This window comes from Lepus europaeus, chromosome 22 (genome assembly GCF_033115175.1).
Source record: "Lepus europaeus isolate LE1 chromosome 22, mLepTim1.pri, whole genome shotgun sequence".
In the NCBI taxonomy this organism is placed as follows: domain Eukaryota; kingdom Metazoa; phylum Chordata; class Mammalia; order Lagomorpha; family Leporidae; genus Lepus; species Lepus europaeus.
The window spans coordinates 13,049,373-13,065,985 of record NC_084848.1 but is presented as its reverse complement, the minus strand read 5'-3'; the positions used below and the strand labels follow the sequence as shown (position 1 = coordinate 13,065,985).

Here is a 16,613-nt window from a genome sequence, read left to right as displayed (position 1 = left end):
AACATGTCTGATAAGGGATGGCATTTGGCCTAGTGGTTAATACACCCATTGGTATTACTGCATTCCACCTTGGCGTGCCTGGGTTCAGCTCCTGGTTCGAGCTCCTGACTTCCAGCTTCTTGCTAATGCAGACCCTGGGAGGCAGCAGTGATGATGCAAGTAGCTGGACTCCTGCCACTCACATGGGAGACCTGGATTTTACTCCTGGCTCCTGGCTTTGCCCTTTTACTTGTAAAAAGGAATGTGAGAAGACTACTGATAATTACACCCTTTCATTTACTAGGTAATTGATATATTGGTTGTTTCTTGATTTCCAATGACCTCGCCTGCTTGTGTTATTGTTTTGATATAATCCTTTAAATTCATACAGTATATTAAGTGGTAAACATGTTTATTGAAAAATGAAATAATAACAAAGGATGATTAGTTCTACAAGCCGTGTGGTATTTCTAACACTACTTTATGTTTTGTTTATGTGCGGTTTTTAGGCGGCTTGGATATTAAAAGCACGAGCTCTAACTGAGATGGTATACGTAGATGAAGTTGATGTAGACCAGGAAGGAATCGCAGAAATGATTCTGGATGAAAATGCTATTGCTCAAGTCCCACGTAAGTATTGATTTTCAGTTAAGTTAATGAAATGCCAGCAGGAGGATGAGTACTGTGCATATAAGAGGAAGCTAGAGATAGATGGATGGATAGATAGATGGATTTCTGCACACACACTCACAAGAACATTTATATTCATGAAAAAAAATTCCCTCAAGTAGATGGAGTCTCTTCTACTTATTGTAGAAAGTGCTTCCTTATGCAATAGAGTTATATTAAACTTAAGGTGTGAGATTGATGTATTCAGTTTTCCAATAAATGCTACAGTATGCCTTTAAAGAGTTTTTAAACATGTTTTATATTTAAACCACTTACTCAGTGTGGCAGGAGATTGTTTACCTGGGAATCAATGCAGGCAGCATCCAGACAGCAGAAGTTTCCAAAAGGTTCTGTAACAAAGGTCATTTAGGTGCTCGCTTCGGCAGCATACATGCTAGAAAATTGGAACGAATCAAGGTCATTTAGAAATGTCATTCCATTGTTACAACTGAAGGTAATTTGCTGTAACACATGATGTGGGTGGTGAAGTGCCATGCTGGGCCGTGAATTCTGTTGGGATTGTCACAAAGGCCCAGTCCCCAGCTTGCAGGTATGGTGGTGCAAGTGGTACTGGATGATTACCATGACGTATGGTGGTTTTGCTGGTAATTTATTGGTTATAGTTTTCAGCCATTTCTATGTTTTGGAAGGTAATAGCTATTTTAAAAGTTCAAATGGAAATTGAGAAAAGAATACATATTTTATGTTAAAATATCTTTCTTCCCATTGTTTTGCTTTCTTAAATGTAAGATATCCAAATTCTAGATATTGTGAGGGAATCTTTTATTGGAAGAATTTTGTATGAAAAATAATTAAATCATCAGTACAGATCCATCATTGGGAACTCTGGAATCTGCTGGTGTTGAGTTTGAATCCCAGCTCTGCTAATAGGTTGGCCTGCTTGCTTAATGCTGTAAGCCTTTGTTACACGGATTAAGACTACTTGTCATATAGACTTACTCTGAGAATTAAATGTGATAACTTAAGCAACTTGATAGGTACTCTTTAAATATTAATCTCAAACACATTTCTCTAAAATACATTTCCTGCTGTTAATGTCTTTTTTTTTTTTTTTTACCAAGCCATTACAATTGTGAAAATTGTGTTAGCTGACAGTTTTTACAGATTAATGAGTAATATGTGAGTTGAATTTGCATTTCATCTCCTAGGCCCTGGAACATCCTTGAAACTCCCTGGAACTAGTCAATCGGGAGGGCCCAGTCAAGCTGTAAGGTATGCACTTCGGTTTTATACCCTCTGCCACTAAACACTCACCATACCGTGTGGGAGTCTTTCATTAATTCATCTTTGTGCTCCAACAACTTATGATCTTCACAGGCCAGTCACTCAAGCTGGGAGACCCATTACAGGTTATCTTAGGCCCAGCACACAGAGTGGGAGGCCAGGCACTATGGAGCAGGCCATCAAAGCACCCAGAACTGCCTACACAGCCCGCCCCATCACCAGCTCTTCTGGAAGATTCGTCAGACTGGGAACGGTACATTCTTTCTGCTTTCCCCTAGCCTTATATTACTAAAGTAACCTAATGTTAGGTTACATCATTTTCCACTATTATTATAGTAGAGAATTATATGGAAAATTTTTGAACGTGAGTTCTTTTTGCTTATGTTGCCTTTATGCTTTTTGTGCACCCTCAATTTATGCTTCAAGAGAAAGTCTCAGATTTCTTATTCTATTGTTTTCCCCCATAGGCCTCCATGCTTACAAGTCCTGATGGACCCTTTATAAATTTGTCTAGATTGAATTTAACAAAATACTCCCAGAAACCTAAATTGGCAAAGGTATGTACCTAAACTTTTGATGTAATGTTGAAAGTATGATGATAATGACTTCTCGTAGTCCAGGATTAAGGGATAAAGTTTATGTACTATTCTGTACTGTAGGAAACTGGTTTTCCTCTGGTAAAGCAAGCAGGTAGACAGCTTCATTCTCATGGAACAAAGCTGAAGAGGTCATCCATATGTGTGCATTTTCCTTGTTCAGCTCGTACTATTCTCAGAAAATTTCCTATCCCTGTAGGATATTAGGAATTTCAAAAAGATGAAAAATACATGAACTCCTAATTAGTAATTAATCAGACATCTCAGAAAGGATTACTCCAGATAGACACTGGCAAGCCACCGACATTAGTGATACTAACTGCTCAAAGATTAACTGCTCCTTTAAAGAGAAAGTGAGAGACGGGATGAGAGGAAGAGAAGGCGGAAAAGAGGGGAGCGAGTGAGAAGGGAGTGTATCCATGGCCTTCCCAGAATAAAAAACTTGGGGGGGGGGAGCTTTTGGAATAATGCAAAGCCAGGAGCACTTAACTTCTGGAAACTGATTTAGGCCTAACTTAGGTTTTTAGCTGGACTTTCTGTGAACTCTGCATGAGTGCTGAACCTGTTGCTAATCTCAGTTCTTTTTAAATTTATTTATTATTTGAAAGTCATAGTTACAGAGAGAGAGGGAGAGATCTTCCATTTTCTGGTCCAGAACTGGTGCCCGCTTGGGATGCCGATGTCACAGGCTGTGGCTTTACCCACTTCGCCACAGCGCCAGTCCCACTAACCTCAGTTCTAATGATGTTTAACATATTTACTAAATATCAAACACTCTAGGCAAAGTAAAAATGGACACTAGCCATACAGACTCAGACTTTAAATCTGAAAAAGAAATGTCATTTGGTAGACCGCGAATCAACCAATAATAATGTTGATGGGCTTTAACAGTCCAGTTACTTTTGTTTAGGAGAATTCTGAAGCTTTGCTGATTTCTCTTTCCTTTATGAGAGTGGGATATTAAAAGTAACTTATATGGAATGTCCAGTTCCCTACATGCTTTAGGCTGTTTACTTGCAGAGAGGGGCTGGCTAGTTGATACCACTGCTGCATTTTACCCAGGAGTTAAATCAGTGGAGGCATTTCCCTCCATTTAATTAAGATGCATCCACGAGAGACCTGATCCATGTAGGAGGTTTAGCCTGAGCTAGATTTTGTGCCTTTTTAGTGTACTGTGGAAATAATGCCATGTGTTACTGTCTCTGGCCCCTAACTTGCCTGGGGTCTCTGGACTCTAATCCTGGCATCACCTGGGGTGGTGATGGTGATGGTGATGCTGTCAGTGTCATAACATCCTTTTCATAGTAGCAGTAGCACCAACTGCACTCTTTTATTCCTTTTTAACATAACAAATGGAGAGATAGTTCTAGTTTAATAAAGAAGAGCCTTGTCTTGAAATTTTTTTGCCTGCTTCCAAGTTGTTTTTTCTTTCTTTAAAAAGTAAAAAAATAAATAAATAAAAATAAAAAATAAAAATTATATTTGAGAGACAGAAATAGACAGAGAAAACGCCCATCTACTGGTTCACTCCCCAAATGTCCACAGACCCCAGGGCTGGGAGCCAGGAACTTAGTCCAAGCTTCCCTGTGTAGGTGACAGGGACTCAACTGGAGCCTCTCAGGGTGCACCTTCGCAGGGAGCTAGGATTCGGAGCAGAGCCAGTTCTCTAACCCAAGCACCCCAATATGGGATGGGTTTCCTAACCGCTAGGACAACTGCCCACCCCGTTGCCTCCAAGTCTTCTCTGTTAATAACCCTGATGGCTTGCAGGGGTGCTAGCCTCCTTGCAAGTGTAAAATAATGACACTGTGGATAAAGGTGGTACCACCAGGTGGTAATCCAGTAAAGATTTACCTAGATGAGTTGGATGAAGTATTAAAAACAATGATTGGCCGGTGCCGTGGCTCAACAGGCTAATCCTCCGCCTTGCGGTGCCGGCACACCGGGTTCTAGTCCCGGTTGGGGCGCCGGATTCTGGCCCGGTTGCCCCTCTTCCAGGCCAGCTCTCTGCTATGGCCCGGGAAGGCAGTGGAGGATGGCCCAAGTGCTTGGGCCCTGCACCCGCATGGGAGACCAGGAGAAGCACCTGGCTCCTGGCTTCGGATCAGCGAGATGCGCCGTCCGCAGCAGCCATTGGAGGGTGAACCAACGGCAAAAAGGAAGACCTTTCTCTCTGTCTCTCTCTCTCACTATCCACTCTGCCTGTCAAAAAAATAAAAATAAAAATAAAAATAAAAACAAACAAACAAAAAAAAACCCCAATGATTTTCAGCTCTGTCTGTGTATTAGAGTCATCTGGGTGCTTTTAAAAAATGTATGGGGGGGCCAGCGCCAGCTCACTTGGTTAATCCTCCGCCTGCAGCGCTGGCATCCCATATGGGCACCGGGTTCTAGTCCCAGCTGCTCTTCTTCTAGTCCAGCTCTCTGCTGTGGCCTGGGAGGGCAGTGGAGGTTGGCCCAAGTTCCTGGGTCCCTGCACCCACATGGGAGACCAGGAGAAGCACCTGGCTCCTGGCTTCGGATCGGCGCAGTGCCGGCCATGGCGGCCATTTGGGGAGTGAACCAATGGAAGGAAGACCTTTCTCTCTGTCTGTCTCTCTCTCACTGTCTGTAACTCTACCTGTCAAATAAAAAAAAAATGTATGGGATTAAAAAAAATGTATGGGATGAGTTTCCCTATCTCCCATCCTCTGAGGTTTTGATTTAATTAGTCTTGCCTGGGGCCCCTGTGTGATTCCATTGTGCAGTTAGGCTGAGTAGCAAACACCCTGTTAAAGAAACCTAAGTAGTCTGAGCCTTAGAGTGACTATAAATACCATAAAATGAGAAATAACTTTTTTTAAGGATTTATTTTATTTTATTTGAAAGAGGGAGGTGCAAAGAAAGAGAGAGAGAGAGATCTTCCATTGCTTGATTCACTCCCCAGATGGCTGAAATGGCTGATGCTGGGCTGATTGGAAGCCAGGAGCTTCTTCCGGGTCTCCCATGTGGGTGCAGGAGCCCAAGCACTTGGGTCATCCTCTGCTGCTTTCCCAGATGCATTAGCAGAGAGCTGGAAGTGGAGCAGCAGGAGCTCAAACTGGCACCCATATGGAATGCTGGTGCTGCAGGCCATAGCGCTGGCACCAAGGAGAAATAACTTTAAAAATTAAGCAAACGCACCCTACTTTGTGCTTAAAAACTCTACTTTGTTTCAGAAGGAACTTATGGATTTTTCATGTCTTCTCATTATTAATATCATCACTCTGTAACAAATGTAGAGAGTGTGAAAAATTGGCTGACTTTATTATATGGCAGTCCTAAAGTTGGTCTGTAATAAGCATGCTTTTTATTTGTCTTTTTCCAATAAAATAATATGCATAATGTGAAAATACTCTTTAATTTTTTCATTTTTTAGTTTGCATTCTGTAAAAAGAGGAATTAGTTGTAAATAGTAATATTTTAAAATGACTGAGTATAACAAATGCTGAACAGATTCTTAGAAGTTTCAGGTACTTTAGAGTACCCTGTGTTTTTAGTTTTGATAACACAATGGAGTGCTTTTGCTGAAATTTAATCTATTTTGGCATTTTTTTTCTTCACAGGCTTTGTTTGAATATATTTTTCATCATGAAAATGACGTTAAGACTGTAAGTTGTGAACTCATGCTGTTTTATTATAATTTTCTAATTTGGAGGACTTAGATTTTGAAATACTCATGACATTTTATTTATTTTCATTTTATTTGAAAGACACACAGAGAGACAGAAACACAGATACAGAGAGATATCTTCCATCTGCTAGTTCAGTTCCCAATTGTCCACAACAGGTCAGGGCTGGGCCATATGGAAGCCAAGAGCCTATAACTCAGTCCTGGAATCCCATGTGGGTGGCATGGGCTTAAGCACTTGAGCCATCATCTGCTACCCTCTCAGTGCATTAGCAGGGAGCTGGATTGGAAGTGGAGCCGCCAAGACTTGAACTTTGTTATGGGATGAGAGTGTCCCAAGTGGCACCACAACAAACAACCGGCTTGAAAACCTTTCTTCTTTCATCTCTATTTTGGATGGGATTATTGGTGATCAGTGAAATTCACTCTGAAAAAATAAACCTTTAAACAAAGATCAAGGAAGGACAGGAGCTATCTGGTTAGGTGTAAGGAGGGCTTTGCAATCAGAGAGAACTTCTACTGCACAGGCCCTGTGTAGACTTTGGCAGTGACTGTTTAAGGAATAAGAGGCAGCCGCTGTGGCTGGAGGTGGAGCTACGAAGGAGATGATGAGTCAGAAACAACAAGCATGTCACATGGTGTTTTGTGTGCAATGTCAGTATTAGTAGATTCATCTTGAGGATGTTGCTCTATGTTTTGGGATTTACATAATGTTGTGTAGGAATAGGAATCACATTGAAGAAAAAGAGAATTTGTTCCCTAAGCTACTGCATGTGGATTATAAAGATTCTAAGGGTTAGCAGATTCTAACCTTTACCTGTTGTGTGAGTAGCAGTATAGAATGCTTTTGCAGTTCTTCATATATATTGATTTTTTTAAAGTCAATTAATAAGTGGAACAGTGACTTTCAAATTTTTTATGTAGGCAGCAAAATATTTTTCTTCAAAGGAAATCTTACCCAGACCCTTGTAAGTGTAAAATAGACAGAAGTGCAGCTGTTTGAGTGATAGCAAGGATAGCAAACTTAGAACACAACCTTGGGCCTCCTTGTTCCTCCCACCCATGAGCTTCTGCCCCTCAAATCTGAGGGCCATTGGTAGTACATCAGTTGGGCTCTGTTTCTGAATTACTTTGGGGGATTTGAAAATAATGGATTTCTGGATCTGTGCTTGATAGCCTGAATCAGAACCCCCCAGGGTACGGCTGTGGCTCTGGGGTTAATAAAAGCTTCACAGGCAAAGCTAATTTTCAGCCAGGATGCGGAACTTCTGCTGTAGAAAATAGTTTCAAAACTATAGAAACATTGGAAAACATTTCTGATAATGTAGGCAAATAGAGCTGGGGAGCATTAACAGGATTTAAAGACCGGAGCTCCGTGTAACTAACAAGTAAGAGGAGGCACGCTTCCTCTCAGTGAAAGAAATCAAAGAGCTACGTGAAAGAGGACAACAAAAATGGCTCTCAGATCTACCTCAGTAACAATGAAGGTGATGCAAAACCCTGCTGAGAACAGAGCCTACTTACCTTTTCTCCTTAGAAACAGTGATTCTCTTAATACGCTAGAAATAAGCAATGCTGAACAGACTTGTTGACTCCTGTTGAAGTAGATCTTTGTAATTCATTAACTGACACTTGGGAAAATTTGCTTAGGGACTTCCTTTTGGAGTCTTTTTTTTTTTTTTTAATTTTTATTTATTTATTTGACAGGTAGAGTTACAGATACTGAGAGCGAGAGACAGAAAGGTCTCCCTTCCGTTGGTTCACTCCCCAAATGGCTGCCACGGCTGGCTCTGCGCCGATCTGGAGCCAGGAGCCAGGTGCTTCCTCCTGGTCTCCCATGGGGTGCAGGGCCCAAGCACTTGGGCCATCCTCCACTGCCCTCCCAGGCCACAGTAGAGAGCTAGACTGGAAGAGGAGCAACCGGGACTAGAACCCGGTGCCCATATGGTATGCCGGAGCCACCGTGCCGGCCTCTCCTTTTAGATTCTTGATCAGTGAAGAATTTAAAAAAAAAAATTTAAACTAGCATACAACAAAAGTATTGCTTAGATTTGATTTGATTTATAAAAGAATCACAAAGCAACCAGACTGATTCATCTATTGTGTAATCTCCATGGTGAGCAGAAACAAAATCAAACGTGCAAGAGCAATACAGGGGAAAGTTGTACATCAAGCATAACAAAAATATTAGTTATTTGTCATACTTTAGAAAGCGCATCTGAATTATTTTTAAAATGTTTTTATGAAAAGAGAAATATCCCATATAACAATTAGGAGAAAATGCCAGTTAACCAGCACAGAAGAACTGTACGTTCTCACTAAAGAACAAAATTGGAAAACAAACAGATTTTGAATTCTGGGCAAGAATGTAGTAAATTGTTGTGTGTTATAAGTGATATTGTAAATGGCCCAGTAATTTAGAAAAAAATATCATGTAAAGCAGGTAGCCATAAAGGTATTTATTCAATTTGTTTCTGAAATTTCTCTTACCAGGAAATTTCAGGATAAAGCAAAGTGTGATATTTGCCATTGCATTTATTGTAGTTTTATAATAGTAACAAAAATATTTGGTAAACAATTCAAGTGTTCAAGGATAGATGATGAGTTTGATAATAAATAGCATCATGGAATTTTATGTGGCCCTTAAAAATTATAATTATAAAAACTAGGCAGAAATGGGGAAGATGTTTATTTTATATGTTAAACCAAAAGCTATACTGTTTTGAATTAGAACTCTAAAAGTATATATTTATGATGGATACTAGAAGGCATTACATGTAAATGAAAATACTAGTATTATGAGGTTAAAATGTATTAATTCCACACATAGTAGTGGAATGCCTACATTGCACTAGCATCTTAGATCATCACCATAAATAAAATAGCTGTGCATTATGGCACTAACAGAGATTAAGTCTAAATTTCCCTCCTTTTTCAAAGTTCTTAATAAGGTTATAGCAGCTTTTAACTTACTAATTTAGCTATATTTTAGTGGCAATAATGAACTAAAATGCTTGTGATCATATGTTAGTTTTATCTGCTTACCCCCCAATACAACATGATGTTTGGTAGAACACAAAGCAATTAGTTTTGTTTGTTTAGTGAAAAGCACAAATGGTTGGTTGCTTTGTTTTCCTTTTTATTAGCTAATTCACTTATTGACTTATTAGCTAGCTTATTCTTTAAACAAATAATTACTGGAGTGCCTGTGTATTAATTGGTGGCTGTTATGACAAGTTCTAGAAGATATTACTTGAAAATGAAAACAGGTGTGCCTGTGGCCTTGCTGGATGCTGGATATACTGAGTAGGACAGATGCCTTATAATGGTTCATTCTCTTGTGGCCTTGCTACATTATAGTCATGTCTGGGTCAGCTCATTCCATTAAAATTGTCATTCTAGATTTTGCCACAGATGTTATTTTCTGAATGAAGGAAGGATTTACATAATGAATGCAAAGTATGCTTTATTTTGTTTAAAGATTTATTTATTTGAAAGGCAGAGTTAGAAAGAGGCAGAGGCAGAGAAAGGGAGAGTGCTTGTCTTCCATCTGCTAGTTCACTCCCTAAATGGCTGCAGTGGCTGGAGCTGCACTGATCCAAAGCCAGAGACAGGAGCTTCTTCAGGGTCTCTCACGCAGGTGCAGGAGCCCCAGCACTTGGGCCATCTTCTGCTGCTTTCCCAGGTACATTAGCAAGGAGCTGGAATGGAAGTAGAGTAGCAGAGACTCGAATCTGTGCCCATATGGGATGTTGGCACTGCAGGCTGTGGCTTTACCCACTACACCACAGCACTGGCCCCAAAGCATGCATTTTTATAGCATATGTACACTTTGCATACTAGCTGGAAAAAAAAAGAATTTTATTTTTAATATGCTTAAAAAATCAGAAGGGTTTTTTTTTTGTTAGTTACTTTGAGTGGCCTCCAAATTTGTTTTTAAATAAAATAGTTTATACAGATATAGAGAATATTCTAAACAAATATTAATAATATTTTAAATGGTATTTAATTACAAAAAAGAATAAAATTGTTCTTCCATGGCCCAAGTGCTTGATCCCCTACACCTCCTTTGGGAGACCCCAAAGAGGCTCCTGGCTCCTGGCTTTGGATCAGCCCAGCTCCAGCCATTGTGGCCATTTGGGGGTTGAGCCAACAGATGGAAGAACTTTCTGTCTGTTTCTCCTTCTCTCAGCCTGCAACTCTGCCTCTCAAATAAAAAATAAAAGCTTTTAAAAATTTTTAAAAAATTGTTCTTTCATAGAAAAACTGTATTTCTTTTCTTTTCAAGATAATATAGTAGGGCTTTATTTTTCATATTTAAAACCTTTTTTATACTAAAGGAATAAAATTATTATTGAGCACTATAAATTGTATTCAATAGCCTCCAATATACAATCCACAGTCCACCAACAGTCAATCAAACCCAATAGCAATTCATTTTTCACAATGCATGAGTTAGGGCAGAACTCCCTGAACTCCCTACAACTTACAATAAGATTCTACTTAGCTCTTATGGGCAGGGCTTGGGGATTTATACCTTATTTCTGATCATTAATTGATGAAGAGCATTAGAAGTATATGAAAATGATACAAAGTGATTCTGATTTCAAAATACATTGTTTAGAAACATTAATGATAACATCAAAAAGATAGAAATATACCTGCTTCTACTAAATCTTTTTTTTTTTTGACAGGCAGAGTTAGACAGTGAGAGAGGCCGGCACCGTAGTTTAACAGGCTAATCCTCTGCCTTGCGGCGCCGGCACACCGGGTTCTAGTCCCAGTCAGGGCGCCGGATTCTGTCCCGGTTGCCCCTCTTCCAGGCCAGCTCTCTGCTATGGCCCGGGAAGGCAGTGGAGGATGGCCCAAGTGCTTGAGCCCTGCACCCCATGGGAGACCAGGAGAAGCACCTGGCTCCTGCCTTCCGATCAGCACGGTGTGCCGGCCGCAGCGTGCCAGCTGGGGCGCAGCTAGCCATTGGAGGGTGAACTCAACTGGAGCCTCTCAGGGTACACCTTCGCAGGAAGCTAGGATTTGGAGCAGAGCCAGTTCTCTAACCCAAGCACCCCAATATGGGATGGGTTTCCTAACCGCTAGGACAACTGCCCACCCCGTTGCCTCCAAGTCTTCTCTGTTAATAACCCTGATGGCTTGCAGGGGTGCTAGCCTCCTTGCAAGTGTAAAATAATGACACTGTGGATAAAGGTGGTACCACCAGGTGGTAATCCAGTAAAGATTTACTTAGATGAGTTGGATGAAGTATTAAAAACAATGATTGGCCGGCGCCGTGGCTCAACAGGCTAATCCTCCGCCTTGCGGCGCTGGCACACCGGGTTCTAGTCCCGGTTGGGGCGCCGGATTCTATCCCGGTTGCCCCTCTTCCAGGCCAGCTCTCTGCTGTGACCAGGGAGTGCAGTGGAGGATGGCCCAAGTTCTTGGGCCCTGCACCTGCATGGGAGACCAGGAGAAGCACCTGGCTCCTGCTATCGGATCAGCGCGGTGCGCCGGCCGCAGCGCGCTACCACGGCGGCCATTGGAGGGTGAACCAATGGCAAAGGAAGACCTTTCTCTCTGTCTCCCTCTACTGTCCACTCTGCCTGTCCAAAAAAAAAAAAAAAAAATTATTGGCCCCCGCCATGGCTCAACAGGCTAATCCTCCGCCTTGTGGTGCCGGCACACCGCGTTCTAGTCCTGGTTGGGGCGCCGGATTCTATCCCGGTTGCCCCTCTTCCAGGCCAGCTCTCTGCTATGGCCCGGGAAGGCAGTGGAGGATGGCCCAAGTCCTTGGGCCCTGCACCTGCATGGGAGACCAGGAGAAGCACCTGGCTCCTGGCTTCGGATCAGCGAGATGCGCCGTCCGCAGCGGCCATTGGAGGGTGAACCAACAGCAAAAAGGAAGACCTTTCTCTCTGTCTCTCTCTCTCACTATCCACTCTGCCTGTCAAAAAAAAAAAAAAAAAAAAAAGACAGTGAGAGAGAGAGACAGAGAGAAAGGTCTTCCTTCCGTTGGTTTACCCCCCAAATGGCCGCTACGTCCAGCGTGCTGCGCTGATTCGAAGCCAGGAGCCAGGTGTTTATCCTGGTCTGCCATGCGGGTGCAGGGCCCAAGCACTTGGGCCATCCTCCACTGCCCTGCCGGGCCACAGCAGAGAGCTGGACTGGAAGAGGAGCAACCGGGACAGAACTGGTGCCCCAACTGGGACTAGAATCCGGGGTGCGGGCGCCTCAGGCGGAGGATTAGCCTAGTGAGCCACGGCGCCAGCCTTTACTAAATTCTTGATGAGAAAGTTCTCAAGAACAAGCAGTCTGTTTTCTGCTACAGAAAGGGGGCTAATTTTCTTTTAAGATCAAAGGATTTTTTTTTTACAGAATTTCATATTTTGCTAATATGAAGATATAAAACAACAAAGAACAACAATTCATATAGCATTGAATATACCAGGGTAATGTTGATATCTGAAATGGTTGGATAATTCTGGGGGGAAGGGTTTAGAATAAATGCAACAGGCCGGTGCCGCGGCTCACTAGACTTAACCTCTGCCTGCAGCGCCAGCACCCCGGGTTCTAGTCCTGGTTGGGGCACTGGTTCTGTCTTGGTTGCTCCTCTTCCAGTCCAGCTCTCTGCTGTGGCCCGGGAAGGCAGTGGAGGATGGCCCAAGTGCTTGGGCCTTGTACCCATGGGAGACCAGGAGGAAGCACCTGGCTCCTGGCTTCGGATCGGCACAGTGCACCAGCCGTGGTGGCCATTTGGGGGGTAAACCAACGGAAGGAAGACCTTTCTCCCTGTCTCTCTCTCTCACTGTCTAACTCTGCCTGTCAAAAAAAATAATGAATAAATGCAACAGAGGTCAATAATCACCAAATTCAAAGGTAAGAGCAAGATCAGTCAATTCTAAACAGAGCTAACATTTTATAGGCCTATTACTGATTAGTAGCATTTTTGTTTTGCAGATGGGCATACACTGGTAAGAATGGAAGAAAGGACAATAACATGCAAAATATTAAGTATACACTTTAAAAATTATGAACTCTGCAGAAGTTAAGCTTAAATGTGGTACTAACATTTCCATCTGATTTAAAACCACATGGTTCGTTGATTGTAGAAGCATATTAGTCACCAAAAGTCTCAGAACACATTGTATGGATTTTGAAAGGTCATTTGAAGATTCTGTGATTTCAAATTTATCTCCATTTGCTTATAAAGTATGTATTTTTAATGTACTAAAGTAGCATGGAAAACTGTATTTCTATCTTTTGAGTTCTTAATACTTTCTGATTTTGGGCAGTAAGTATTGATGAAACTACAGTGGCGTGTAGGCTGGTGATTCTGTATTTGTACACAAATAAAATGTTACAAACATAGGGAAAACTTTGAAATAATATTTAAATGTTAAGAGAATAAACTTGACTTATGGAATACTGTATTTATGCCCTGGAACTTTTGAATAATTCCCTTTTCCTGCCCCTCTCTTTGTGGACAATATTGGCAGCATCGACAAAGCTGAAGTAGCGTGTGGGTTGGTGACTTTGGAATCTCTATTTCCATATGCTCTTCAGTTTCATCACCCTGAAGTAGTCACAACTATAACAATAGTGGAAGGATGATTGTTGTTTATAACTTTCAGAGGTTGGACATATTCACAGGCCTTATGCTATCTAAGTCTTGCCAAATTTCCTTTTGCTTTGGACTTCTATAACTTATGACTTTAAAAAATTACATTCTGGGCCTTTCCTAATAGCCAGATGTTGGTTTTATTAAATTATTCAAAGATCCTTAAAAATAAGGATATAGTCATTTGTTTTAAAAAATTGGGAGAGACTTTAAGTAAATACAGATCTTCCGTCTCCACTTTAATTTCTAAAAATGTTAGTGGTTTCTAGTTTTGGATCTTACTACTATGAAAGTTTTATTTAGTTCTTAAGAAATTTTCAACATATATCAGAAACAGAAGCTAAAATTCACCCAAAAAATAATGTTTGGGGGCTGGCACTGTGGCACAGCGGGTTAAGCTGCCATCTGTAGTGCTGGCATCCATATGGAAACCAGTTTGAGTCCTGGCTGCTCTACTTCTGATCCAGTTCCCTGCTCATGTGCCTGGGAAAACATTGGAAGATGGCCCCAGTGCTTGAGCTCCTGCACCCACATGTGAGACCAGAAGAAGCTCCTGGTTCCTGGCTTCAGCCTGGCCCAGCCCCTACCATTGCAGCCATTGGGGAGTGAAACAGCAGATGGAAGACCTATTTCATTGTTTCTCCTTCTCTCTCTGTGTAACTCTGCCTATCAAATAAATAAATAAATCTTAAAAAAAAAAAAAAAGAAGAAGAATGTTTGGGTGCCTCTCTAAGCACTACATTCCATAATCATGGAGATGTAAAAGGAGGGTGTCAGGGCTTGGAAGCTCAAGATCCATTTGAAATTGTCACAGATATTTTTCTCTAGTGCAGCATGAGTTGTCATGGGAAGAATGATCATTAAAATATAATTTTAACCATTTTAATTCTGTATCAATAATGCACAATCATTTCCTTAAGTGGATTAGCACAAACATAGGGATCCTTCATAAGAAAACTTTTTTTGGATCATATCTGAAGCCAAAGTCAGCAGCCTCTAATAGGCACTACACCTTTCCTTCGGCAGTTAGAATATTTAAAAACATTTTGGATGTCTTTTTTTTTCTAAAAAGCAGAGGCTTTATTTATATCAAACACGAGAGTGAATATGATCTAATTTCTGGGAGAGGTCTTTATAAAGATTTAGTTAAAACTGATAAATTCAGGTGTTTACAATGCCTGCCTGAGTTAAGCTGATTGAAAAATATATTTCCCTAGCACTTCCAGAGAGAATAGTAATTGAAGTTCTATGTTTCCCTTTATTTTTTGCTTTCATTTTTACTTCTGGCTGGAGGGGAAAAAAGAAAAATAAGCATGTGAGAATAGTATGTGGCTTGTTTTTAATTTCCATAGCTTTCAAGTAGAGATGTTGATTTTTCAAGTCCATTAGAGGCTCAGCATGGTAACACCAATCTTTCAAGAGGTTTGCATATTTAGAGGTGTCCCCTGGAGCAAGAGAAGATGGGGAACACCAGGAAAGGTAATTAATTTTGCAGCAGGAGATCCAAGTGATTCTTCTGGCATTCTTTTCAGAAAGGAGAAGAAGTGGACAGTAATGTGGGATACATTTTGAGATAATAGAACTGACAATCCAAGAGTTACTTTAACTGAGCTGTTGGACATCATGGTTAATTTAACATTGGCTAAAGAATGAAGATTTTTCAACTTTGAGAGAAGGAATAATAAGTATCATAAGCAATAAGAATTCTCTTTAATAATCCCATCTTCTAGTCACCAGAACTTTAGAGGAGCTTCAGACTTCTTTTTTTTTAAATTAATTAATTGATTTCTATGTATTTGATCAGAAGAGAGAGAGACAAAAAGAGAGAAGGAGAGAGAGATGACACAGAGATCTCCCATCTGCTGGTTCACTCCCCAAGCACCCACAACAGACAAGCTGGGCCAGGCCAAAGCCCAGAACTAGGAACTCAACCCGGGTCTCCCATGTGAGTGTAGAAACTCACGTACTTGAAGCGTCAGCTGCTGCCTCCTAGGGTGCACATTAGCTGAAAGCTGGAATTGAAAGTAGAGCTGAGGGCCAGCGCCGCAGCTCACTAGGCTAATCCTCTGCCTGCGGCGCTGGCACCCCAGGTTCTAGTCCCAGTCGGGACGCCGGATTCTGTCCCGGTTGCTCCTCTTCCAGTCCAGCTCTCTGCTGTGGCCCGGGAAGACAGTGGAGGATGGCCCAAGTGCTTGCGCCCTGCACCCGCATGGGAGACCAAGAGAAGCACCTGGCTCCTGCCTTCGGATCAGCGCAGTGCGCCGGCTGCAGCGGCCATTGGGGGTGAAGCAACGGAAAAAGGAAGACCTTTCTCTCTGTCTCTCTCACTGTCCACTCTGCCTGTCAAAAAAAAAAAAAAAAAAAAGAACTGAGACTTGAACCCACACATCTAGTATGATATGTGGGCATCCCAAGTGACAGGCTGTTAGGCCAATTGCCTGACCTTGGGAGCTTCGAATTTATATAAAGATTTATTTGCTTTTACCTTTATCAAAAGAATTTCCACTTCCTCGGTATATAATACTAATTCCTATTTAGTCATCTCTTATTTGATCTTAAGTAAACACTAGAAGGAACAAACTAGAAGATAGTAAAGATACAGGATAAACAGGTGTGAAATATGAAAGCAATTTAAAGAGATCTTTTTCGGTCTGCAGCAAGTAGTAGGTGATGTCAGGATAATAGAATGGTGAGTGTTGAGGATAGCAGCTACCCAAGTAACTGCAACTCCTTGCATTCCTCAGTCTCATTTTCTTTTTCCTGTGTGCTTATTTGACCCTTCTCTATTTCTCAAAACTTGTCTTATTTATTTTTCTTAAAAATGACTTATGGGGCTGGTGCTGTGGCATAGCAGGTAAAGCCA

At 41.4% G+C, this 16,613-nt stretch overlaps 1 protein-coding gene across 3 annotated transcripts in view; it reads left to right on the top strand.

Annotated features, from left to right (window-relative positions):
• Positions 1–16,613, top strand: part of TTC8 (tetratricopeptide repeat domain 8) — a 59,753-nt gene that overhangs the window by 14,849 nt on the left and 28,291 nt on the right. For 2 of the 3 annotated variants that reach the window (XM_062181200.1, XM_062181201.1), the window contains exons 2-6: positions 489–609; positions 1,818–1,881; positions 1,987–2,146; positions 2,361–2,450; positions 6,074–6,118. In XM_062181200.1, coding sequence (XP_062037184.1) covers positions 489–609; positions 1,818–1,881; positions 1,987–2,146; positions 2,361–2,450; positions 6,074–6,118 — 480 coding nt within the window. Of the gene's footprint in view, positions 1–488; positions 610–1,817; positions 1,882–1,986; positions 2,147–2,360; positions 2,451–6,073; positions 6,119–6,806; positions 6,912–16,613 lie in introns of all 3 variants that reach the window. The other variant, XM_062181202.1, reaches the window with a different exon arrangement.